This window comes from Staurois parvus, unplaced genomic scaffold (genome assembly GCF_062004578.1).
Source record: "Staurois parvus isolate SC_StPar_1 unplaced genomic scaffold, SC_StPar_1.0 ptg000530l, whole genome shotgun sequence".
In the NCBI taxonomy this organism is placed as follows: Eukaryota; Metazoa; Chordata; class Amphibia; order Anura; family Ranidae; genus Staurois; species Staurois parvus.
Window position 1 is genome coordinate 8,317,191 of NW_028318326.1, and position 27,566 is coordinate 8,344,756.

The 27,566-nt window shown below is 40.0% G+C and overlaps 1 protein-coding gene across 1 annotated transcript in view; it reads left to right on the forward strand.

Moving 5' to 3' along the window:
• LOC149451620 (dynein axonemal heavy chain 11-like) overlaps positions 1 to 27,566 on the forward strand; it is a 590,344-nt gene that overhangs the window by 75,231 nt on the left and 487,547 nt on the right. The window contains exons 11-14 of the mRNA XM_089690376.1: positions 13,616 to 13,699; positions 16,625 to 16,783; positions 16,867 to 16,989; positions 18,646 to 18,768. Coding sequence (XP_089546502.1) covers positions 13,616 to 13,699; positions 16,625 to 16,783; positions 16,867 to 16,989; positions 18,646 to 18,768 — 489 coding nt within the window. The remainder of the gene's footprint in view (positions 1 to 13,615; positions 13,700 to 16,624; positions 16,784 to 16,866; positions 16,990 to 18,645; positions 18,769 to 27,566) is intronic.

Below are 27,566 nucleotides of genomic sequence, written 5' to 3' on the forward strand. Positions count from 1 at the left end.
CTAGAACAGGGAATGTCCCAAGAATTAAAGGGGAACACAAGTTCCATCTGCCTAAATGCATATTTCCCAATTTTTGGGGGTTCTAATCTCCTGTTTTGGAGGACAGCACAGCGCTTTTGCTATATTGTTAGCCCAACCAGAATTGCCAACCCTGCCAGGTAGACTACAGATCTCTGCCTATCACCCTCCCCTTTCTGTACCTCTGCACATGCATATACTGATTTCCTTACCTGCTGAATCAAAAGATTGCCACACACTGGAGATGATTTATTTAAGTCAAATAGGCAGTGCACTTTGCAAGGGAATTTTAGTTTTGTGAATGAGGTGAAGCTCATCCAATCATGTGCAAAGGAAAATAGTTTTGTTTTTTCCTTGCAAATGATTGGGTATTCTTTGCAAAGTAAATTTCCATTACGTTCACTAAGCGAAGTAAAAATTCACTTGCAAAGTAAACAGTTTTTTTTTCTTGCTACTGGAACAAGAGAAGGGAGAGGGAGTTTTGGGTTACATTTATGTAATGACTGAACAAACACTGAACAAAGCCAGTTATGCAGTGGTCATCAAAATGTGTCAAAAAGGAAAACCTGTCAGCAGTCACATGAGCCACCAACAGCCAGCCTTACTAAAATGTGTACTGAAGTTCATCAATTTATCATTTTTAAAACAGCTGGATTTTAACATGAATGTTGGCCTATTTGACCTGCGACTTGGTGACAACTGGCAGTTACTTAATTCTCTTCTGTAATCTTTTGTTATCCACTATATTTGTAATTTCACCCCAACAAAGCTTGCTGATAGATGTGGATGTCCGTTGCAATAAAGAGCAATGCTTGGCAACACACTAACATGCATTGTGGTGTGCTGCAAAAAAAGTGTGCATGCTGTGTGTCCATTGGCAGCATGTGTTGGGGTGCCATTCAGAATCAATGGCACCAAATCGCACCAACACATTTAGCAAGTATTGCAAGGATACCTTGAAAGAGATCTGTCACAGCAAAAACATGGAGGCTGCCTTTTCCTCCTAAATAATAGTTTTCTGGCTGTATTGCATCAGTGCCTCTGGCTTCAATACTTAAAGTTAGTAACATGTAGAAATAATGCAAATAAGGTGTTCTAAATTTTCTTTGTCTTTTCTGATTAAATTATGGAATTTGTTTCTGCATCAGCAAAAGTACTGAAGGCAGTTGGTCACAGTAATGGCCATATTCCCTCATGAGAAGATTACCTGTGCTTAGAGATAAAGGGGAGGCTGTCATTGCTGATCTTTTCTAAATATGGTAGATCTTTGACTGTTTTGCTTATTCTGCGATCTAATGGTTCCAGTAATTTTGAAGTCACTGATCAAGAACAGTCAAGCAAAACAGGAGTTCTGCCCTCAATTCTTGCACACCTGTTTGAACTTGAAATCAAAGGATCCTCAGGACAGTCAGACAATATGCATTTTCAGAAGGTGTTTAGCAATGGAGGCCCACATATCCCATTCTATTCCAGGTATCCTTTAGTCTGAGAACTCTCTGACGTATCAAAAGCACCACTAAGGTTTTCCTGTAGAACTTCTTGTAACACATTGTTACCTTGTCATACTATTTATCACTGCAATACATGTGTTTTGTAAACTTCTAACAATTGATTCTGATGCATTAACAATTCAGCATTGGGAGAGAGCCATTTTGGAGTGAATATATTTTCTCTATGCTGTCACCAAAGTTGGTTGTCTTGTACATGACCTACAAAAAGGTCACTGTTGTCACTGCATCAGTTCATATCTGAATTGCACTAATTAATAAGTCACATAGAGGAGATTCTGCTAAATTAGTTGACATCAACATATTCTGGCCAATTAAACACTGACGTTGATAAGTTTAGCTATTTGCTTTTCATCATTAATGTAATTGCAAATTCATTACATTCGTGTCAAATTGTACCGCCAGTGAGAGTGTTCTTTGTTATGGGAAATCAAGGTCCAAATAGATGAAACCATAAAATCAATAGATGCAGCACAAACAGCCATTAAACCTAACAGTGGAGGAAAGCCATAGTAGAAGTGCTTTGCTATCAATTGCATTTTACATATCAGCTTTCATTGTCAGTGCAAATTTAAAACCGAACTCTAGACAAGCAGCTAAATATATGATATACATATGTGAGAGCTGTTTTACCTGCCAAAAGATTTGTACTCATGTCCATTCAGTCCTAAAATTGAAACAGCTCTATTATACAGCACAGCCCTGTCCAGCAGGGGAGGGGACTTTGTCTTTCTCTGCTGCATTTTTACCTCCATTTACAGATCTCTTTCCCAGCCTGTGACTGAGCAGTGAAAGGAGAAGCAGCACATTGATCAGCACATCTATCTGTCATTCCGTCCTGTCAGCATGCTGCCTGCAGTGCAGCACACCTGATTGCTTCCTTGTGCTGCTTTTCCTCCTCCCCAGTCTGCACTCTTCTGAACAGGGGACTGAAAGAGGCTGATATCAAGCCAAATTCAAGTGTTGAACTGTTTGCAAATAAAAAAAATATATACAATATAGTGATTTTTTTATTGACTGCAGAGCTGAATAAATTTGTGCCTTTTAAGTCTGCCTCGAGTTCATGTTTAAGAATGAAAGCTGGAATCAGATTAGTGTGGTATGGGGAACACCCATACCAACCATCACTTTATACAAAATATCATGTAATATTAGGAAAAAAGCATTAGCTGGTAATGTTGAAACTGGATAATTTCTGTCATTATACAGGATAAAATGTCAATCCTTATTTATCTTATTATTTTAATATTTAATACTGATTTTGGTTCTAGCTGTGATCTTGCAGAGAATTATTCTATTCCCAATATAGTATCTGTCAGCGGTGATACCTTATGCTGACTTTCTTCAAAGCCTGCTATACGTAATGGCACATGAGTTCGTTCCGTAGACAGAAGTTAAAATCATACCTAAAAATAATTATTTTAAAAATACAGTCTTGCGCCTATCATGGAAAAGCCTATCAGTGAGGGCTGTAAAACATTGCCTACAGCTGGCTTTAAAGTGGAGATGTTGGTTTGGGTTGTACTATTTAAACAAGAAATTATAACTGTTCAGGTCAATGAACAACTGAAGGTACAGCAAAAGGCAAACCTTTTTTTTTTAGTTTTGGACAGAGTGGAGAGGGATTAGAACACCTCTTAGTTTTTATTGCTGACCCTGCCCCTGTTAGGGAGATTCACCCTCTCTGTTTGCCCTGTTTACCATTATCATTGAACGTAAAAGAAAATCCTAATTTTTGGTTGTCTCCAGAAAAGTAATAGAGGGGAAATCTTCCAATGGTGACCTGGGGTTCCCCAAGGGATTCCCTTAATTTACAGGGATCTCTTCCCACTTCCTGTTTTGGCTATGGGACAGGAAGTGAAGGTAAATCTCCCCAAATGGTCACAGATGACAAACAAAAAAACTGATAGGGGTTATGACTCTCCCTTTCTCTATGCAAAATTAAAAAAAAGTTTTGCCTGTAGTTCTACTTTAATTATATATATATATATATATATATATATATATATATATATATATATATATATATATATATATATATTGTGAGCTGGGGATAGGCAGCTGGGATATAAGCAGTCTTTCAGGCACAGATACCAAATCCAGATTGATGATAGAATTTTAATTGATAGAATTAAAAACAATAGATAGGGAGGGAACTGTTGCTATGTGTCTTTATAAAAGAAAACATATGCACCAACGTATCTCACGTATCTCTAGAGACTATTCCCACAAAGATCAAAATCCTTTAGTGCAGGGCTTTTCCCTAACACTGCACTAAATGCTCTAAGCTGAACTCTCCCACTACACTGCAAGCCAATATATGATGAACACAGGTAAACTCATACTGTATTGCTGCCAATATGTGAGGATTACACTCTTAACCTTACAATGTGCAAAGATTTTCCAGTTTGTGGGACCACAATCTAAGTGCCTGCAGACTGATAGTGATCAACAATGGGATCAGTTAACTAGTAGTTAACTCAATACACACCACAGCTGCCATCACATTTTTTTTTACAGCAAACAAAAACCATTCACAATCATTACAAAATGCCTGTAATACCCACTGTCATGCAGACAGGAGTATTTTAGAGATCCCTATATCTTACTAACCTTTCATAGGTGGCCAAATTCATTCATATACAAGATATCATTATCCTAACAAGTTCTCAATCTTCTATACTAAGCATATCCCTATACTTCCTTGATTTTTTTAAACTCTAACCATTTCCCCCAGATGGCAATATATTTTACTAAAATATCCTCTCCTACGTGCATTGTCTCCTCAATGCAGCATACCCAATTGACTTTTAAAACCCATTTTTCATGCTCTGGATTTTTTGTGTTTTTAAGCTGGGGGTCAAACTTTTAGCTGCCTTTTAATAAATGCAGTGCTAAGGATATCTTATATTGTGCTATCGACTTCCCTATGTTATGAAACAGACATCTCCAGGGCTCGACCGGCAAATACTCCTCCTGTTATATCATAGATTGCCTTAACAATCTCCCCCCAGAAGGCCTGTATCTTTGGATGTTTCCACCATATTTGTGCAAATGTTCCTGGGGAGTCGCACCCCCTCTATCACAGGGGAGATACACCCTCGCCAAACCTCTGTGCCCTCAGCAGAGTCACATAAAGAGTTTAAAAAACATTACCGTCATCTTAGCATCAATTGAAGAATAACATGCAGCAAGACCTTCCTCCTTTCATGGTAGTTCATTTCTACTCCCAGATCCTGCTCCCATTGCCTGAGATAAGGCATAAGTACCGGTTCTGCTTCTATCACCAGCACTTTATATATTTTTGAAATACTAAGCTGGGTACTGGTACGTGAGCTAAACAACTTCTCTATTGGTCTAAGATTATCTTTTTCCAGTAATGGCCACGACATTGCCTGTGCAAAGTGTTGTATTTGTGCATATCTCCATTATCTAATGCAGCAATGGGCAAACTACAGCCAGCGGGCCGTATACGGCCCGGCGGACCTTTTAATCCGGCCCGCGGAGCGTGATACATTGGCTGTCAGGATGTGTAGGCGGGGCAGCGTGACGAACGTGAGGGAAGCTAGGCTCCTCTCACAGTCCGCCCTGAAGACCAGAACGGCGCGGGAACACGGCGAGAGGAACGCGCGGAGCAAAGGTAAGTGAATTGACACGGGGGACTTGGCTTACTACTTGGGGGGGAATAGTACTGTGGGGGATGAAATACTATATGAGGGATGAATTAATATGGGGGATGAATTAATATGGGGAATGAATTACTATAGGGGGGATGAATTACTATAGGGGGGATGAATTACTTTGGGGGATGAATTACTATATGGGGGATGAATTACTATGGGGGATGAATTACTATATGGGGGATGAATTACTATGGGGGATGAATTACTATATGGGGGATGAATTACTATGGGGGATGAATTACTATATGGGGGATTAATTACTATGCTTACTATGGGGGAATATTACTATACTTACTATGGATGACACATACACATCATTCATCTACTCTTGGTCCGGCCCCCGGGTCCAATATATGAACCCATTGCGGCCCTCAAGTCAAAAAGTTTGCCCACCCCTGATCTAATGGCATACTATCCCATTTTTTCTGTAATTAAAAAAAGATATTCTATCCCCTTTCATCACATCCTGTAACTGTACCACCTCTTTATTTGCCCATCTAGTAAAGCTCTTACTTTATCCTTTACCCATCAACAGCAAGGCTCTTACTTTCCATTCTTCATACATCTGCATCAGAGGCTGGTCATCAGCTCTGAGGAAAGGGATTCATCCCCGAAACGCTTCAGCCATTTGACCATACTGACAGTGAGAACACCTTGCCTGCCGTTGTGGCCATTGTCATTTTTCTATGCTTTTTAGATACATGCTTCGTCTGTGAGTATGTTTTTATTATTCTTTCACTCCTACAATAAACCTTGGATAATGCCCTAGGTGTGTGCGCCACCTGTTTTCTCTCTAAGAAGTAGAGCCGGAGCCTTTCTTTTTTTACATCATGGATCAAAAATAGGGTCCCTAGCAGTCTGATTATGTCCATATTTCTGTGCTCAAAGCGGTACATTTTTTTGCATGGAAATATGTATTTTTTTTATTGTAGGCCTGTCATTTTTAGAAATAACTCACTGAAATCTGTGCAAACAAGAGTCTAGTAAAAATCCTGGGTATGTTAAAATTTGAAACACAAAATCTTAAATTATAATTGAATAAATAATCATAAAAAATAATATAATAATAAATGTAATTCAATAATATAATCAAACCAAAAACACTGAAATTTGAAATATAGCGCCAAGTTCGCACATCACTGAGCAAAGTCGCAAAATTGTTTTCAGTGCCTGATGACAAATTTCCCCACGAATCATTATCACTCAATTCTCAAAGTAGTTCTAATTTACTATCGCTGTTCTCTAGCTGGTCTAAAACTGATTTTTTTACCTAAAGGCACGCTTTTTGGACGCCATGGACGTTTCTCAGTTTCCAGGCAGAAAGAACAGTAAAAATGTAGGCAGGGCACCGGACAAATCACTAGGGACAAAATGTATGTGAAATGGTTTGATACAGTAATGTTTTACTATGTTATTTTAGTAATGTCACTTTTTGTCATTTTCAAATTTCCCGCCGTTCCGTCCCCGTACGTCGCAGGGGACAGAACCCAGAAGACAGATGCCGGCATCCGCCGGAGGACATTACAGGGGACAGTGCAGGAGGGACATCGCGGGAGAGCAGGACAAGGTAAGAGAAGAACAGATCCCGGAGCAGCGCCTCATGGTAAGCCCGAGTGTAGCTCGGGGTTACCGCTTGTGGTACTGAAACTTTACCCTGAGCTACACTCGGGAATACCGCTAGGGAGGCTACGTTAATTATCTTTCCCCTCCCATCCTGGCACAAATCCTACCTGATCATTATGAATCCATTTTGGCATTAGAGGTTTTAGTATTTCAGCTGTCATCTTAGCAAATATCTTCACATCTGTATTCAATAGGGATATTGACCCGTAGCTCATAGGGGCCATTGGATCTTTCCCCTCCTTTAAAATAAGTGTTATTTAAGCTACTAGTGACTCCTCCTGTAACTTAACTCCATCTCCAAGCACGCTCAGATATTCATATAGCTTAGGGAGAAGCTGTTTTTGAAACCTTCAATAATATATAAGAAAATATCCATCAGGATCTGAGCTTTTCCCGGCAGCCATGTTTTTTATTGCCCTCATTACCTCCTCCTGTGTGATAGGGCTCTCCAGCTGTTCCAGCTCATCTTTAGGTACCAACAGGAAACCCAGCTCCTGGATATATTGCTGTATTTCAAGGTTCTTCCTTAGTCCCCCCGTGCATCGCTCTGTTTTGACTAACATTATACAATTTACTGTAGTATGTGTGAAATACCATGGCCATGGCCAGATGTGTGTACCATTTCATCTTTCTCACCTTTCATTTTCAAGACAAAAGAAGCACTTATTTTAGCCCTCAGAGCATTTTCCCAGGCTTATTAATCCATTGGTATTTCTCTTTCATAACAATATGGAATGCATACTTTGTCTCCTGCTCCATAACTGCTGCTAACTCCATCTTTTTCCTGATCAGTTCCTGCTTCTCTAGGATACTTTTAGGTCTAGTCCAAATCTTGCGTTTCTTTTAAAAGTTCCAAGTCTTGGGCTTTAAAAGAGAATTTAACCTCTCCTTTCTTTCTCTCTTCTTTTGTGCTCCTATTTCCATCAATATATCTCTAATGTAAGCCTTATGAGACTCCCACAAAGTGGGTAAAGAGATTTCTGGTGTATCATTGATGGAAAAGAAAACCCTTCTAATTCATGTTCTATCCTTTCGATTACCTTGGGATCTTGGATGAGAGACTAGTTCAATTTCCAGGTAAAATTCCAGTGCCTCTAATATCACTTCTATCTGTACAGCTACTGGTGCGTAATCAGACAGAGTGGTAGATTCAATGGACACATCCGTCAAGGAATCTAGTAGTTGATGTTCTAACAGAATGTAATCAATCCTTGAATAAGACCCATACACCGCAGAGTAGTACGTATAATCTTTAACCACTGGATATCTAATTCTCTTAGCATCTACCAGTTGGTAGTTCAACAGCAATCTCATGATCTCATTCTGACTTTGTGCTAAAGTACGGGAAGGGGTACTGAGGAATCCATCCATGGTTCTAGACTCATAATAAAGTCCCCAGCTATGATCACTTTCCTTTCTTTAAATGTCATTAGCCTTTTCAGAACTCTCTTCAGAAACCTATTTGGAGCTTTATTAGTGGAATAGATGTTAGCTAGTGTGCACTCCACATTGCGCAACCTCTCTCCCTTTGATAAACAAAAATCTCCCCTCAGGATCTACTAGCTGCTCTTTCACCATGAATATGGTATTCTTATCAAATCCAATAGCAACCCCTCTCAACGGCTCGAAGTCGAGTCACTAGAACACCACTTAGAGTAAAATCGAGAGGTCATTCTACTCCTGGAGGTATTTGTTATATGCGTCTCTTGCAGGTAGGCTATATTTTCAGCCGACGGCTGGCTAGAGTCTGCTGTTGGCTAACATCACTCAGCCAGTCAAGGTGCTGAAAAGATCCCAACCATATGGTCGGCTACAGCTCAACGTGGAGCAGAACAGAGAGCCGGAGACTTTTTTAAGTCCATGCTTCTCTTTTTAACACTGCTTCACTCAAAACCTATACTGCAGATGTGTATCATATACCAGACAGACCTTTCAAGATTCAGTCACAGGCCTGGATTTAGGGGCTCCTGTTAATTGGTTTTATGGCCTCCAATTAGTCAGTTACAATTAGGCCCCTTGACAGGTCTCTGGTTATCAGGATTCTGCTTATGATAGCTATCAGCAGTTTATGATTGCCAATTAATGTTCTTTGAGGATTTGCAAGGTCTGGGCCAGAAATTCTTTATTTCTCCTGGGCTGTTTAACCACTTGCTGCCCACTGTACATATATATACATCCCTAGCAGCAAGTCAGCCAATCCAGGATAACGGCTGCAGCCAATACCTTGCTCACGCTTATAACATCAGTTTATTAGCCCCTTATGATGCACCTGTGGAGATGCATTCCTGGATTTATATGTTTTGGCAGAAGGTCAGTGGCTGGCTATATGAATGTAAGCCTGCTCTGTGTCTTTTCTAAAACATTGTAACTGCTTGCGAATTTTAAATCAACCAGTCTGCCCTGTGTTTGCCCACACAGTTATGGGCACTGATACCTTATTATCATAACAGCATCTCTAACTTTTTGTTTCCTTTATTTTGCTCCCTCCCCCTTTCAGAAAATTGCAACAAAAATTTCTCAGCATTTCTACCTTCGCTACATGGGTGAGAATGAGGCCCGCCTGTCTGAAGGCTGCTGGGGTAATCACACCATGCATTTCACAAGTCTTTGGGGCTATGTAGAATATATTGCGCATGTGCAGTGCAGAATTATCAGGAGGCGAGCTGCTAGGACTCGATATCACAAAGAAGATAGTTTTGTGAGACCAAGTGTGCCAGCTCTTGGCTGCTTACAGCTGAACAGCGCTGGATTCACTGGGCGAGTGAGTGTGCTATTGTAGCTCAACCCAGCTGACGAGGTAAGAAGGGGTTCAAATCTAAATGAACCCAGGAGGAAGGGGGGTGAAGTTCTTCTTTAATTACAGCCAGTTTACTTATCTGTGAACTGACAATAATTCTTTTAGAATCTGTCAATATGGCTGCATTAGATTCTATAAGTGACAGTAATAAGAACTACCTGAATCTTTCATACGTCAGAAAGATTTGCAAAACTGTTACAAGATTTTCCTATATTAGGCACAGGCCATTTTAACCTCTTAATGGTATTCCCGAGTGTAGCTCGGGGAAAAATTTCAGTACCAAGAGCGGTAACCCCAAGCTACACTTGGGCTTACCATGTGGCGTTGCTCAGGGAGTCCCTGCAGCACTTACCTTGTCCTTTGCTCCCACGATGTGTCCCCTGCAGCGTCCCCGGCCATCTCCTCCGGCCGATGCCGGCATCCGGCTTCCGTGTTCCGGTCCCTGTGACGTCGGGACGTACGGGCGCCGGAACCGGCGGCAAATTTGAAATTTTTAAAAAATGTCATTTTTTTTTTTTAAATGATGATTACATAGTAAAACATTGCTGTTTCAATGCATTTCACATACATTTTGTCCCTACTGCTTTGTCCTGTGCCCTGCCTGCATTTTGACTGTTCTTTCTGCCTGGAAACTTAGAAAAGTCCATGGCGTCCAAAAAGCGTCCCTTTACGTCAAAAGCGGTTTTAGACCAGCTAGAGAACAGCGATAGTAAATCAGAACCACTTGCAGAATTGAGTGATAATGATTCGTGGGGAAATTCGTCATCAGACACTGAAAACGATTTTGCGACTTTGCTCAGCGATGTGTGAATTTGCCTATGTATTTAAAATTTCAGTGTTTTTGGTTTTATTATATTATTGAATTAAATGTATTATTATTATTATATTATTATTTTTTATGATTAATTATTAAATTATAATTTATGATTTCGTGTTTCAAATTTTATCCTACCCGGGATGTTTACTAGACTCTTGTTCGTACAGATTTCAGTGAGTTATTCCTAAAAATTACAGCCTACAATAAAAAAACTACATATTTCCATGCAAAAAAATGGTACCGCTTTCAGCACAAAAAATCGGAAATAATCAGACCGCTGAGGAGGTTAAAGAGGTCATACTGCCAAATAAGTGTTGTAACTGCTTTATTTAATGTCTTTCTACTAGGCACCTTCTGTCAAAAGTATTTTTGTTTAGAAATTGAATAAAGAGCTTCTTTAGGCAATTGTGCAAAGTGCTATAATGCCATTGGAATTACTTGGTAGATATTCACATGGGAAATAGTTATAGAAAGAAAAAAAAATCCTCGGCCACATTGCTGTGTGCTTTACAAATGTGCTTTCTGTTTCAGGGCCCCATAACAAGCAAAGTACATGACATTGATAGGTCGTTTCACAGGGTTCTTACCTTATCTGGTTGTGTCCGCAGCAGCAATGTGGAGAGGCTCCACACTACGCTCTGCATTTTATGAATAATATGTAAAATGCAGGTGCAGTTTGGAGTATTTCCAGTGATGTCCTTCTAGTGGGTGTGAAAAGTAGTATTCACATTTCATTTTAAATGAGCCCACTTTCTCTTAAAGAAAACCTGCTCTTTGCCCGGAGCTGTCACATGAGGATGGGGAAAGGGTCCTTAGCCCTATGTATGCCATGGTTAGAAAGATTTGGTGCTGGGGAATGAGGCATTAAATAATCCTGTCACTTTGCCCTGCATGATGGACTGGTTTGCATTAAGGTTGCATGCAGACTTATAGGTGTCTTTTTTTGCAGATTATGCACAATGCAGCAAGTTGCTTCTCTGATTTAGTGTGCAAGACCACCTTCATTTGTTATTAAAGTAACTTCAGGTTTTATGTGTCTCACATTATAGCAGCATTATGGAAAGCATTCAGAAACATGCATCTACAGTTGCAAGAAAAAGTATGTGAACCCCTTGGGATTCCGTGGAGTTTTGCATGAATTGGGCATAAAATGTGCTCTGAACGTCATCTAAGTCACAACAATAGAAGAACACAGTCTGCTGAACATAATACTACACAAACATTAGATGTTGCCATGGTTTAATTGCACATAACATGTAAACATTCACAGTGCAGGGAGGAAAAAGTATGTGAACCTTTGGACTTAATAACTGGTTGACCCTCCTTTGGCAGCAATAAGCTCAACCAAACATTTCCTGTAGTTGCAGATCAGACCTGCACAACGATCTGGAGTAATTTTGGACCACTCCTCTTCACAAAACTGTTTCAGTGTAGCAAAATTCTTGGGATGTCTGGTGTGAATCGTTCTCTTAAGGTCATGCCACAGCATTTCAATCGGGTTGAGGTCAGGACTCTGACTGGGCCACTCCAGAAGGCGTATTCTGTACTGTTGCAGCCATTGTTTTGTTGAATTACTTGTATGCTTTGGGTCATTGTCCTGTTGCATCACCCATCCTCTGCGGAGCTTCAGTTGGCAGACAGATGGTCGTACGTTTTCCTGCAAAATGTCTTGATAAACTCTGGAATTCATTTTCCCATCAATGACAACAATCCGTCCAGGCCTGAGGCAGTAAAGCAGCCCCAAACCATGATGCTCCCTCCGCCATGTTTTACAGTGGGGATGAGGTTTTGCTGATGGTGTGCTGTGCCTTTTTTTCTCCACACATAGTGTTGTGTGTTCTTCCCAAACAACTCAATCTTGGTTTCATCTGTCCACAGTATATTTTGCCAGTAGTGCTGTGGAACATCCAGGTGCTCTTTTGCAAACTTCAAACGTGCTGCAATATTCTTTTTGGACAGCAATGGCTTCCTCTGTGGTGTCCTCCCATGTACTCAATTCTTGTTTAATGTTTTCCTTATTGTAGATGTGTCAACAAAAATGTTAGCATGTGCCAGAGATTTCTGTAGGTCTTTAGCTGACACTCTGGGATTCTTCTTTGCCTCATGCAGCATTCTGCGCTGTGCTCTTGCAGTCATTTTTCACGCCTAGGGAGAGTAGCAACAGTGCTAAACGTTCTCCATTTGTAGACAGTCTGTCTTACCATGGACACATGAACATCAAGGCTTTTGGAGATACTTTTGTAACCCTTTCCAGCTTCATGCAAGTCAACAATTCTTGATCGTAGGTCTTCTGAGAGCTCTTTTCTGCGAGGCATGGTTCACATCAGACAGTGCTTCTTGAAACCAGTAAACCCAAAACAGGTGTGTGTTTTTTAAGGGCAGGACAGCTGTCAGCAACACATCCAATATCATCACACTGATTGGAGTCAAGGTTGGCTCACTCCTGGCTCCAATTAGCTCTGGGAGAAGTCATTAAGCTAAGGCCTCACATACCTTTTCCTCCCTGCACTGTGAATGTTTACATGTTATGTGCAATTAAACCATGGCAACATCTAATGTTTGTGTAGTATTGTGTTCAGCAGACTGTGTTCTTCTAATGTTGTGACTTAGATGACGTTCAGAGCACATTTTATGCCCAATTCATGCAAAACTCCACGTAATCCCAAGGGGTTCACATACTTTTTCTTGCAACTGTATACATAAGACCACTTAAGGTACCAGTAGGTATTATAGAACCTGAAAAGGTTCCAAGGGTGCAGTCAAACATATTCACACAATGTTTACTTGCGTATCTGTAAGATTGTTCAGCATATGGATCTTGCATGCATGGCCAGTGCTTCCTCTGTTGTGGCCTTGAAACTGAAAAAGCTAAAAGGAAGGAAATACAGGGATGAAAGAATTCTTGAAAAAATATATATACCAAGAAGCAGAAAAACAATGTAGGCAAAAGTCATTCACAAACTGAAGGAAAATCACAGGAAAGTGTAAGGAGTATAAGAAAAACACATCTACCAAAACCTCTTATTGATTTAAGAACTGGAAGAGGAATATAAATGTATCAGTAAGTCTAAATAATATTAATTTGTGATACTTTTATTGCATTAACACAGCATGATTTTACACCAGTAAGTACAGCATATAACGGGACACCTTTATGCTTTTTCATCAGACAAGCATTAAAGACTGGATGAAAACACCATGGAAACAGATAAATGTTGAGCAAATGGATATGGAACTGAGAAGATTTGCAAAGGTAAAAAAATGTTTGCGATTAGAAGCTCTAGTACATAGATATAATGATTTTGGCCCTTTCTGTCCATGAGACTGATTTACATACAGATATTTTGCAGATTTACAGCCAAATTAAAATTAATTAACATTTTCTCTTAAAAATTATGTCCACTCAAAATGTATATGTGCTTTTCATACGATTATTGCCTGGCTGGATGATCTGTTGGATCCTTGTACGTCTTTAATAACATATAGCAATTATTAGCTTCGTTCCCACACAGCTCTACTGAGATAAAAAACAAATGGTGCCACTCTCCATCCTCATTCTCCCAAAGATTAAAGCTGAACTTAAGAGAAATTTTTTTCCTAGTTTTGAGCAGAGCAGAAAGGGTTTAAAATCCTAGGAAGATTTCCACTGCTGTCTGTGTTTTTATTGGACAGATTTCCATTCACTCCTTGTCCCAGTGACAAAACAGGAATTGAGAGCAAACCTCCTGGAAATTAGAAGGAAGCCCTCCTGTGACAGGAGTCACTTTGGGTGGGGGTGGCATGAAACCCAGCTCATTTGGAGAGGTGGGGAGACCCCTGTTACAGCTCCCCATATCCCTCTTATGTGTAAGTTACCCTGTGCCTGTTAGGTGATCTGTCCTAATATTGTTTAGACATGTCTAGGAGATAGGTGGGGTGGAGGTTGTGAATTGTTTGGTGTTGTGTGGCTACATCCCATTGTTCTACTGTTTGCCTTGCCTGGGAGCAAACTATTATGGGATGTATGTGTTTATGTGTATTAGCTTAGTGAGGGGGGGTGTCTTCAGCAGCCCTTCCTCCCAATAGGACTGTCTGCTGGTGTGAAGTTTGAATATCTGTGTGTCTCTTGGTACTAAATGTAGATTTCCCCACCCCGTGTCATTATGCAAGGAGGGGGGACTGTCCCCTGAGTATATATATCTTGTATCTGTGTTCAAATAAATTGGTCTACTCTGGTTTACTTCAAGACTGGTGTCGTCTAGTCTTGTATGGTCTGCTGTGGTGTCTGTTGTCGGTGTTTGGACAGGGAAGCGGTAGTACTCCTTTAATGGTTGTCACTGGAACAGGTGTCTCCATTGGTAGTTTCCCCCTCAGCTCCTGTTCTAGTGACAAACATAAGAATTTAAAATTCCCTCTTACATTCTATCTGAGGGACCTTGGTGACTTTCCCAGTAGTCACCAAAACAGAGAGTGATAACCTCCCTTATGGGGTCACAAACTGAAATACAAATGTGGTAGGGTTTCTGACTATTCCCAACTCTATCTACAACCAGATAAAAAGTTTTTAGCTAGAGTTCTACATTAGGAAGGAAACTATAAGAAGCTGTGATGAGGGTGAAGAAGGAGAATGCAACCTTTTTGATTTAACCAAAGCCAGTATATTATATTATTATACAGAATTTATACTTACATGTAGCTTCAACAGTTTGCACTGTGCTTCACAAAATAAAGGGAGGCAGTAGTTATACTATAGCACAATACAAGAGACTGCTCATGACAGTTTGCAATCTACATAAATAGAGTGTGTATATATATATATATATATATATATATATATATATATATGTGTGAATATATATATATATATATATATATATTTGTTATATTTGCATATTTTACTTAATGTTCTAATACATTATAATATGTTCTTAATTTTTCAGTCTTGTATAGTTAAGCCTATTCATAGTCTAGAAACTCTTTTCACTAGAGTTATCAATGGAGCATTAATGCAGCCCTCATTCAGATACGTAGTGAGCATCTGCAGAGAAACTACAGTGAGCATTGTGAAAAGCTGCTCAAAGGTAATCAAGCCACTTGTTGAGGACCGATGTTAGATTTTTATGAATACAGGGAGGAACCTTTCTAATAATAAGTTTATAATTAATATAGAATTACACGTGCATAGAGAAAACAACTTCATCATTCCCCTCCAAATGTAACCTTTGAGCATCCGGATATTTTATTAGAGTTGGAAGTAAAACGATTTTTCACAGATAAAAAAGCAAGCACTAAATAATAAAAAGCACAGTGTTCTGCCTTTATAAGTAACTCTTCCTTTTGCCATAAGGACACTTGAGTGATTCAAAGAAGTGCCACTTAACAATTATGTGAATGGATCCACTTATGTAATCCTTCTGCTAATTACTTGGTAATTATTTGCAGCTTAAGTTCAGGTGACAAAATGAAAAGAATACACTATCAGCGTGAATAGGGTGTAACCTTGAGATGATACATGTAAATATTCTTAGATATTTTGCAATTTATATTTTAATAAACAATACTACACTATAAAAAAAATCTTGTTTGTTGATTTTGAAATACATTATTCTGAAATACATACATGTTTCTGAATACATGACTCTGTTATAAACCAACAAGGACTATGTAAATTCATAGTCCTCAAAAATTTGGTTTTACATGAATCCTGTCTGAAGTCAATTGGCCTCAGTGTATTTAGTGCCTGACTCAGTATTCTCTATCATTGTGTGATCTTTCCATCAGTGTTATCACTGTATGCTTTCTCAGTTTATACTGTCTTTATGCTGACCATAAAACCTGCCCATCACTGTATTTGTATTCAGTTCTGCCAATCCCTGCATCAACCCTTCCTCAGTCCTCCTTATCTCTGCTTTAATCTTTTCTCTGAGTCTTAACTCAGTTAAGCCTTTCACTTCAATTCTTCATTGGTCCTGCCTTCCTCTGTATCACCCCTCTATTAGTCATGCCTTTCATTGCATCTCTCCTCCCCCCAGCCTTGCCTATCATTTCACCAAACGTCCCTTAGTCTGCTGAAAGTATTGCACAAGTATTGTGATGTGTTCTTGGACCCAACCTCTTACCCTATTCCCTGAAATGCTAATTCGTTATATATAATGCTGCTCTGTATTTATTTCTATGAACATCTTTTGTGCATGCCCAGGAAATGAAGACACTAGACAAAGAGATACGTACATGGGATGTCTACTTGGGCCTGGAGTCCACTGTTAAAAACCTTATTACATCACTTAGAGCTGTAAATGAGCTGCAGAACCCTGCTGTACGGAAGAGACATTGGTTACAGCTGATGAGCAAAACTGGGGTACATTCACTGCAATACGTGTTCACTGTTCACCAGTTCTTACTATCCGTGTACAGAGACTGACACCGTGTTCTGTTTTCCAGGTTAGATTTGTGATGAATGAAGAAACTGTGCTTGGAGATCTTCTGGTCCTACAACTTCACAGAGTAGAGGATGAAGTGAAGAACATTGTAGACAAAGCTGTGAAGGAAATGGCAATAGAAAAGGTAAGCCTTTCCAGATACTGTTTTGAGTGCACATTTTTTAAACATGCATGCATATGATTGATTCATTTAAGGAGACTCATCTTTTTTATGTTTGGACCCAAATTATTACTGTTCCACTTGTCTGGTGTGTAAAATAATTTGGTTCTCTGTGAAACCTTACAGAACAAATGTATATAATAATAGTTATGGGATCCCAAACACTGATTAACTGCAACCCAGCATTTGTACACTTATAGACAATTATTATTTTTATCATTTATTCTTATTTCACTATAGATGTTGATAATTTTCCTTATTTAAAAGCAATGTCATATGATCACCATATGATCACATTGATAGCACTGACATAGCAATAACATGGCATTTCAAAAACTTAGGCTTAGCATTAGAATTTGCACTAAGGTTAGGGTTAGTGTTTGTTTGGCTTAAGAACAGGTCCACGATAGTTTAAAGGAGCTTTCCCAACTCTCAGGTACCCATTGCACCCTTAGCCAAAACATCACTTTAATTTCACTTTTTCTATTAACTCCAATGCATTTTGCCCAAATCGTGAAACTTATATTAAATCTTATAGAGTTTCACAATTTTGCTCATCTCTGGGGTGACAGTGAATGCTGCACATTCAAATTGGTTGCCCAAAAATGTTCCCATATGCAAAAAAATATATATTTTGAGAAATATGGGCTTGCCTACTGGGCACTTATACCCCCTTCCTGCCCAGGCCAATTTTCAGCTTTCAGTGCTGTCATACTTTGAATGACAATTGCGCGGTCATGCAACACGGTACCCCAACAAAATTTGTATAATTTTTTTGAGACAGATAGAGCTTTCTTTTTGTGGTATTTAATTTCCACTGGGGGTTTTATTTCTTGCTCTATAAACAAAAAAGTGAAACATTTAAAAATAAAGTTTTTCTTTGTTTCTATTATAAAATTTTGCAAACAGGTAATTTTTCTCCTTCACTGACGTGCGTTGATGAGGCTGCACTGATAGGCAGCACTGATGGGCACTGATAGGCACTGATATGCAGCACTGATTAGGTGGCATGGATAGGCAACACTGATGGGCACTGATGAGGTGGCACAGATAGGCAGCACTGACTGGTGGCACTGACTGGTGGCACTGATGGTGGGCACTGATGGGGGCACTGCTGGGCACAGGTGGGTGGCACTGCTGGGCACAGGTGGGTGGTAATGTTGAGCACTGGTGGGTGGAACTGCTGGACATTGATGGGAACAGGTGGGTGGGACTGGTGGGCACTGGTGGGTGGGACGTATCACGTAGTAAAAGGCTGCTGTGATTGGCCTTTTACCACATCATGTGATCAGCTGTGGGACACAGTGAGTATGGAGAGTGCCAGGTGTGTGCCGCTGGGGGCGCACGGGAGGGTGTATTCTGGGAGGACGTCATATGACGCCCTCCAGAACTGGACAACCGGGCTGCAGCTATTATTCAGCTATAGCACAGTTTCCAAGTGGTTAGTGACAGTGAAAATTAACTCAAAACAGCTAGCCCAATTATATCTAAGCTAATATATGATTGAAAGTTAGGAAAAGAATCTATCTGATTTTTTAAATCAGCAATAAAACAAAGTTGAATGGATAAATGATCAAAAGGCAAAAAATGTAACACAGATTTACAAACTTACTGACCCAGGTCCTTGTGGAGATGAACCATACTTGGAGCACCATGCATTTCTCATATGAGAAGCATCCAGCCACAGGAACTGCATTGCTAAAGTCGGATGAAAATTTGATAGAGACACTTGAAGACAATCAGGTAACTGTTATACTGATTAATAGATATGATCTGCTTTCTCAATGTGTTAATACAAAGCAAAAATAAAATATCTAAATTTAATTAAATACAAACAATAATGAATATGTAAACCTAGAAATAGGAGAGCAGCAGGAAAGGTCTCCTCAGCATAAAAGAAAGTTTAAAATCACATCTAAATAGTTATGATTAATACTTTTTGGCTTAAATGTATTTTCAATTGGTAGTATACACAGGCATAACATTTGTTTATAATCGAAAGTTGACATGAATCATAGTCACACCATAAGAAACCCCGTTAATAGTAACTCCTGCCAGTAGAAGTTGCATGCTGTTTGATTCATTTATTAAAAAGCTTTTTCTTTGCACCTCCTCTTTAATAGTTTAAAAATACAATTGCAAGCTTAGGTATACCTATTTGTTTTCAATTTTGCATAGAGCAAGGGATGGTTATACCGCCTATCAGGTTTTCACCTCTGTATTTGTTCTGGTGAATACAGCTGCGGCCAAAAGAGTAATAGGGAGGCATACTTTTAATGAGGACACTTGTTCTGGTCACAATTAAGAGGGCATCTCCCCTTCCTTAGGAGAGATTTCCACTCACTTCCTGTTGTGTTTTCAGGACATAAAGAAAAAACACCTTCCATGGGGTTCTAACTAGAGATGAGCGAATCGAACCAGGCGAACCGGAATTCGATACGAATTTCAGGAAAAATTCGATTCGCGTCGAATCCGAATATTTGCCTACTTCGGGTGCGCGAATCGGATTTTTCCCGATCAGCCGGCAAAAGTGTCCCTGCAGAGAGCTCCGCTATTTCTGACAGTTCTCTGACAGAAGGAACACATGTACAGCGGTTGAAACATTGTATCTATTTGTTTCCATTTAGGATACAGATGTTTTTATTCGGAAACAGATGTTTCAACCGCTGTACATGTGAAGGATCTGTCAGAGAACTGTCAGAAATAGAGGAACTCTGCAGATATACTTTTTGCCGGTTTGGAATTCTTATTTTCATCCTACTTCTTCTTCTTCTTCTTCATCCTCATCCTCATCCTCAGAAGAAGAAGAAGAGGATGAGGATGAAGAAGAAGAAGAAGAAGTAGGATGAAAATAAGAATAATTCCAAGCCGGCAAAAAGTGTATCTGCAGAGCTCCTCTAAGTGTATCTGCAGAATAGAGGAGCTCTGCAGATACACTTTTTGCCGGCTTGGAAGTATTCTTATTTTCATCCTACTTCTTCTTCTTCTTCCTCTTCATCCTCATCCTCTTCTTCTTCTTCTGAGGATGAGGATGAAGAAGAAGAAGTAGGATGAAAATAAGAATAATTCCAAGCCGGCAAAAAGTGTATCTGCAGAGCTCCTCTATTCTGCAGATACACTTAGAGGAGCTCTGCAGATACACTTTTTGCCGGCTTGGAATTAATCTTATTTTCATCCTACTTCTTCTTCTTCTTCTTCTTCATCCTCATCCTCAGAAGAAGAAGAAGAGGATGAGGATGAAGAAGAAGAAGAAGAAGTAGGATGAAAATAAGAATAATTCCAAGCCGGCAAAAAGTGTATCTGCAGAGCTCCTCTAAGTGTATCTGCAGAATAGAGGAGCTCTGCAGATACACTTTTTGCCGGCTTGGAATTATTCTTATTTTCATCCTACTTCTTCTTCTTCCTCTTCATCCTCATCCTCATCCTCTTCTTCTTCTTCTGAGGATGAGGATGAAGAAGAAGAAGAAGAAGAAGAAGAAGTAGGATGAAAATAAGAATAATTCCAAGCCGGCAAAAAGTGTATCTGCAGAGCTCCTCTATTCTGCAGATACACTTAGAGGAGCTCTGCAGATACACTTTTTGCCGGCTTGGAATTAATCTTATTTTCATCCTACTTCTTCTTCTTCTTCTTCTTCTTCATCCTCATCCTCAGAAGAAGAAGAAGAGGATGAGGATGAAGAAGAAGAAGAAGTAGGATGAAAATAAGAAGAATTCCAAGCCGGCAAAAAGTGTATCTGCAGAGCTCCTCTAAGTGTATCTGCAGAATAGAGGAGCTCTGCAGATACACTTTTTGCCGGCTTGGAATTATTCTTATTTTCATCCTACTTCTTCTTCTTCTTCCTCTTCATCCTCATCCTCATCCTCATCCTCTTCTTCTTCTTCTGAGGATGAGGATGAAGAAGAAGAAGAAGTAGGATGAAAATAAGAATAATTCCAAGCCGACAAAAAGTGTATCTGCAGAGCTCCTCTATTCTGCAGATACACTTAGAGGAGCTCTGCAGATACACTTTTTGCCGGCTTGGAATTAATCTTATTTTCATCCTACTTCTTCTTCTTCTTCTTCTTCTTCTTCATCCTCATCCTCATCCTCAGAAGAAGAAGAAGAGGATGAGGATGAAGAAGAAGAAGAAGTAGCATGAAAATAAGAAGAATTCCAAGCCGGCAAAAAGTGTATCTGCAGAGCTCCTCTAAGTGTATCTGCAGAATAGAGGAGCTCTGCAGATACACTTTTTGCCGGCTTGGAATTATTCTTATTTTCATCCTACTTCTTCTTCTTCTTCCTCTTCATCCTCATCCTCTTCTTCTTCTTCTGAGGATGAGGATGAAGAAGAAGAAGAAGTAGGATGAAAATAAGAATAATTCCAAGCCGGCAAAAAGTGTATCTGCAGAGTTCCTCTATTCTGCAGATACACTTAGAGGAGCTCTGCAGATACACTTTTTGCCGGCTTGGAAGTATTCTTATTTTCATCCTACTTCTTCTTCTTCTTCTTCCTCTTCATCCTCATCCTCATCCTCTTCTTCTTCTTCTTCTGAGGATGAGGATGAAGAAGAAGAAGAAGTAGGATGAAAATAAGAATAATTCCAAGCCGGCAAAAAGTGTATCTGCAGAGCTCCTCTATTCTGCAGATACACTTAGAGGAGCTCTGCAGATACACTTTTTGCCGGCTTGGAATTATTCTTATTTTCATCCTACTTCTTCTTCATCCTCATCCTCTTCTTCTTCTGAGGATGAGGATGAGGATGAAGAAGAAGAAGAAGTAGGATGAAAATAAGAAGAATTCCAAGCCGGCAAAAAGTGTATCTGCAGAGCTCCTCTAAGTGTATCTGCAGAATAGAGGAGCTCTGCAGATACACTTTTTGCCGGCTTGGAATTATTCTTATTTTCATCCTACTTCTTCTTCTTCATCCTCATCCTCAGAAGAAGAAGAAGAGGATGAGGATGAGGATGAAGAGGAAGAAGAAGAAGAAGAAGAAGTAGGATGAAAATAAGAATAATTCCAAGCCGGCAAAAAGTGTATCTGCAGAGCTCCTCTATTCTGCAGATACACTTAGAGGAGCTCTGCAGATACACTTTTTCCCGGCTTGGAATTCTTCTTATTTTCATCCTACTTCTTCTTCTTCTTCTTCTTCATCATCCTCATCCTCTTCTTCTTCTGAGGATGAGGATGAGGATGAAGAAGAAGAAGAAGAAGAAGAAGTAGGATGAAAATAAGATTAATTCCAAGCCGGCAAAAAGTGTATCTGCAGAGCTCCTCTAAGTGTATCTGCAGAATAGAGGAGCTCTGCAGATACACTTTTTGCCGGCTTGGAATTATTCTTATTTTCATCCTACTTCTTCTTCTTCTTCTTCTTCTTCTTCATCCTCATCCTCAGAAGAAGAAGAGGATGAGGATGAGGATGAAGAGGAAGAAGAAGAAGTAGGATGAAAATAAGAATAATTCCAAGCCGGCAAAAAGTGTATCTGCAGAGCTCCTCTATTCTGCAGATACACTTAGAGGAGCTCTGCAGATACACTTTTTGCCGGCTTGGAATTATTCTTAGTTTCATCCTACTTCTTCTTCTTCTTCATCCTCATCCTCTTCTTCTTCTTCTGAGGATGAGGATGAAGAAGAAGAAGAAGAAGTAGGATGAAAATAAGATTAATTCCAAGCCGGCAAAAAGTGTATCTGCAGAGCTCCTCTAAGTGTATCTGCAGAATAATCTTATTTTCATCCTACTTCTTCTTCTTCTTCTTCATCCTCATCCTCAGAAGAAGAAGAAGAGGATGAGGATGAAGAAGAAGAAGAAGTAGGATGAAACTAAGAATAATTCCAAGCCGGCAAAAAGTGTATCTGCAGAGCTCCTCTATTCTGCAGATACACTTAGAGGAGCTCTGCAGATACACTTTTTGCCGGCTTGGAATTAATCTTATTTTCATCCTACTTCTTCTTCTTCTTCTTCTTCTTCATCCTCATCCTCATCCTCAGAAGAAGAAGAGGATGAGGATGAAGAAGAAGAAGAAGAAGAAGTAGGATGAAAATAAGAAGAATTCCAAGCCGGCAAAAAGTGTATCTGCAGAGCTCCTCTAAGTGTATCTGCAGAATAGAGGAGCTCTGCAGATACACTTTTTGCCGGCTTGGAATTATTCTTATTTTCATCCTACTTCTTCTTCTTCTTCTTCTTCCTCTTCATCCTCATCCTCATCCTCTTCTTCTTCTTCTGAGGATGAGGATGAAGAAGAAGAAGTAGGATGAAAATAAGAATAATTCCAAGCCGGCAAAAAGTGTATCTGCAGAGCTCCTCTATTCTGCAGATACACTTAGAGGAGCTCTGCAGATACACTTTTTGCCGGCTTGGAATTCTTCTTATTTTCATCCTACTTCTTCTTCTTCATCATCCTCATCCTCATCCTCAGAAGAAGAAGAGGATGAGGATGAAGAAGAAGTAGGATGAAAATAAGAATAATTCCAAGCCGGCAAAAAGTGTATCTGCAGAGCTCCTCTAAGTGTATCTGCAGAATAGAGGAGCTCTGCAGATACACTTTTTGCCGGCTTGGAATTATTCTTATTTTCATCCTACTTCTTCTTCTTCTTCTTCTTCCTCTTCATCCTCATCCTCATCCTCTTCTTCTTCTTCTGAGGATGAGGATGAAGAAGAAGAAGAAGAAGTAGGATGAAAATAAGAATAATTCCAAGCCGGCAAAAAGTGTATCTGCAGAGCTCCTCTATTCTGCAGATACACTTAGAGGAGCTCTGCAGATACACTTTTTGCCGGCTTGGAATTAATCTTATTTTCATCCTACTTCTTCTTCTTCTTCTTCTTCTTCATCCTCATCCTCAGAAGAAGAGGATGAGGATGATGAAGAAGAAGAAGAAGAAGTAGGATGAAAATAAGATTAATTCCAAGCCGGCAAAAAGTGTATCTGCAGAGCTCCGCTAAGTGTATCTGCAGAGCTCCGCTATTTCTGACAGTTCTGTGACATTCACTCCATACAGCGGTTGAAACATTGTATCTATTTGTTTCCATAAATGGATCCATTCATGGAAACAAATAGATACAATGTTTCAACCGCTGTATGGAGTGAATGTCCCAGAACTGTCAGAAATAGGCTATTTCTGACAGTTCTGTGACATTCCCTCCATACAGCGGTTGAAACCGCTGTATGGAGGGAATGTCACAGAACTGTCAGAAATAGCCTATTTCTGACAGTTCTGGGACATTCCCTCCATACAGCGGTTGAAACATTGTATCTATTTGTTTCCATAAATGGATCCATTTATGGAAACAAATAGATACAATGTTTCAACCGCTGTATGGAGTGAATGTCACAGAACTGTCAGAAATAGCCTATTTCTGACAGTTCTGTGACATTCACTCCATACAGCGGTTTCAACCTCTGTATGGAGTGAATGTCACAGAACTGTCAGAAATAGCCTAAGAAATAGCGGAGCTCTGTAGATACACTTTTTGCCGGCTTTGAATTCTCCTTCTTCTCATCCTTCTTCTTCTTCTCATCCTTCTTCTTCTTCTCATCCTTCTTCTTCTTCTCATCCTTCTTCTTCTTCTCATCCTTCTTCTTCTTCTCATCCTTCTTCTTCTTCTCATCCTTCTCCTTTTTCTCATCCTTCTCCTTCTTCTCATCCTTCTTCTTCTTCTCATCCTTCTCCTTCTTCTCATCCTTCTTCTTCTCATCCTTCTCCTTCTTCTCATCCTTCTTCTCATCCTTCTCCTTCTTCTCATCCTTCTTCTCATCCTTCTTCTCATCCTTCTCCTTCTTCTCATCCTTCTCCTTCTTCTCATCCTTCTCCTTCTCCTTCTTCTCATCCTTCTCCTTCTTCTCATCCTTCTCCTTCTCCATCTTCTCATCCTTCTCCTTCTCCTTCTTCTCATCCTTCTCCTTCTCCTTCTTTTCATCCTTCTCCTTCTTCTCATCCTTCTCCTTCTTCTCATCCTTCTCCTTCTCCTTCTTCTCATCCTTCTCCTTCTTCTCATCCTTCACCTTCTCCTTCTTCTCATCCTTCTCCTTCTCCTTCTTCTCATCCTTCTCCTTCTCCTTCTTCTCATCCTTCTCCTTCTCCATCTTCTCATCCTTCTCCTTCTCCTTCTTCTCATCCTTCTCCTTCTTCCCATCCTTCTCCTTCTCCTTCTTCTCATCCTTCTCCTTCTCCTTCTTCTCATCCTTCTCCTTCTTCTCATCCTTCTCCTTCTCCTTCTTCTCATCCTTCTCCTTCTTCTCATCCTTCTTCTCATCCTTCTCCTTCTTCTCATCCTTCTTCTCATCCTTCTCCTTCTTCTCATCCTTCTCCTTCTTCTCATCCTTCTTCTCATCCTTCTCCTTCTTCTCATCCTTCTTCTCATCCTTCTCCTTCTTCTCATCCTTCTCCTTCTTCTCATCCTTCTCCTTCTCCTTCTTCTCATCCTTCTCCTTCTTCTCATCCTTCTCCTTCTCCTTCTTCTCATCCTTCTCCTTCTCCTTCTTCTCATCCTTCTCCTTCTGCTTCTTCTCATCCTTCTCCTTCTCCATCTTCTCATCCTTCTCCTTCTTCTCATCCTTCTCCTTCTTCTCATCCTTCTCCTTCTTCTCATCCTTCTCCTTCTTCTCATCCTTCTCCTTCTCCATCTTCTCATCCTTCTCCTTCTCCTTCTCCTTCTCCTTCTCCTCCTTCTCCTTCTCCTTCTCCTCCTTCTCCTTCTCCTTCTTCTCATCCTTCTTCTCACCCTTCTCCTTCTCCTTCTTCTCATCCTTCTCCTTCTCCTTCTTCTCATCCTTCTCCTTCTTCTCATCCTTCTCCTTCTCCATCTTCTCATCCTTCTCCTTCTTCTCATCCTTCTCCTTCTTCTCATCCTTCTCCTTCTTCTCATCCTTCTCCTTCTCCTTCTTCTCATCCTTCTCCTTCTTCTCATCTTTCTCCTTCTCCTTCTTCTCATCCTTCTCCTTCTTCTCATCCTTCTTCTCATCCTTCTCCTTCTTCTCATCCTTCTTCTCATCCTTCTCCTTCTCATCCTTCTCCTTCTTCTCATCCTTCTTCTCATCCTTCTCCTTCTTCTCATCCTTCTTCTCATCCTTCTCCTTCTTCTCATCCTTCTCCTTCTTCTCATCCTTCTCCTTCTTCTCATCCTTCTCCTTCTCCTTCTTCTCATCCTTCTCCTTCTTCTCATCCTTCTCCTTCTCCTTCTTCTCATCCTTCTCCTTCTCCTTCTTCTCATCCTTCTCCTTCTCCATCTTCTCATCCTTCTCCTTCTTCTCATCCTTCTCCTTCTCCTTCTCCTTCTCCTCCTTCTCCTTCTCCTTCTCCTCCTTCTCCTTCTCCTTCTTCTCATCCTTCTTCTCATCCTTCTCCTTCTTCTCATCCTTCTCTTTCTCCTTCTTTTCATCCTTCTCCTTCTTCTCATCCTTCTCCTTCTCCTTCCTCATCTCCAAGGGCATTTAAATTAAAGGTACAGTGTTCTGCACTAATTTAAAGGCTCTCTGAAGCCTAGAAACCCTTTTTATAAGTTAACTTCGTAGCGAATAAATTCGCATCGAATCGAATTTCTTCCTGAAATTCGGCGAATCAGCCGAATCGAATTTTTGAATAATTCGCTCATCTCTAGTTCTAACTTTTTCTTACTCTATCCATCAAGTATAGGTGAGTAGGGGGGATACACAGAAGACCCGAATTTGAGGAGCTTAGGTTACGGAGGAGTAAGTAGATAAAAATTCAGCGAGATAATGGGGTGCCAAACCATGAAGAGACTTATAGGTGAGCAAGAGGATCTTAAAGTCTATGCGAAACCTGACAGGTAGCAAGTGCAAGGACTCCAGGATAGGGGTTATATGGTCACTTGTAACAGAATTACCAGACCAGAATTTTGTACATAATGTGGATTTACACCAGCGAGTAGAGCATTGCAGTAATCAAGTTGAGAGAACACAAATATATGGATCAGCTTTTCAGCTACACTGTATGATAGTATAGGATGCAGCTGAGCAATGTTTCTCAAGTGTAAAACAAATTTTGTACATGGGAATCAAAGGTTAAGCTAGCATCAAATATCACCCCTAGATTTTTAAATTTAGACTGAAGCTCAAGTACAGTGCCATCGATACATAGGCCACCAGGATTGTCCTTACACAATTGATAGGGGGTGCCAATAAGCATGACTCCAGCCTTGTCAGTTTAATTGAAGGAAATTATGGGCCATCCAAGTTTTTATATAGTAAATACAGGTGGATAGGAGAGAAGCATTCAAAGTGGAATCCAGTTTAGTGTGAATGTATATCTGGGTGTCGTCAGCATAGAAGTAATATTTGAGCCCATGTGATCTAAGCAGTTGGCTGAGTGGAAACCTGTAAATGCTAAAAAGTAAGGGACCCAAGATTGAGCCCCGAGGAACACTGCACTTGATTGGACCAACTTTAGACTGAAGTCCACCAAGAGAAACAAAGTGACAGCGAACAGTAAGATATGATTTAATCCACTTCAGAGCCAATTCTGAGACTCCAGCTATGGATTCAAGATGAGAGAGTAAAAGATTGTGGTCTGCAGTATCAAATGCAGAACTAAGATCCAGTAGAATAA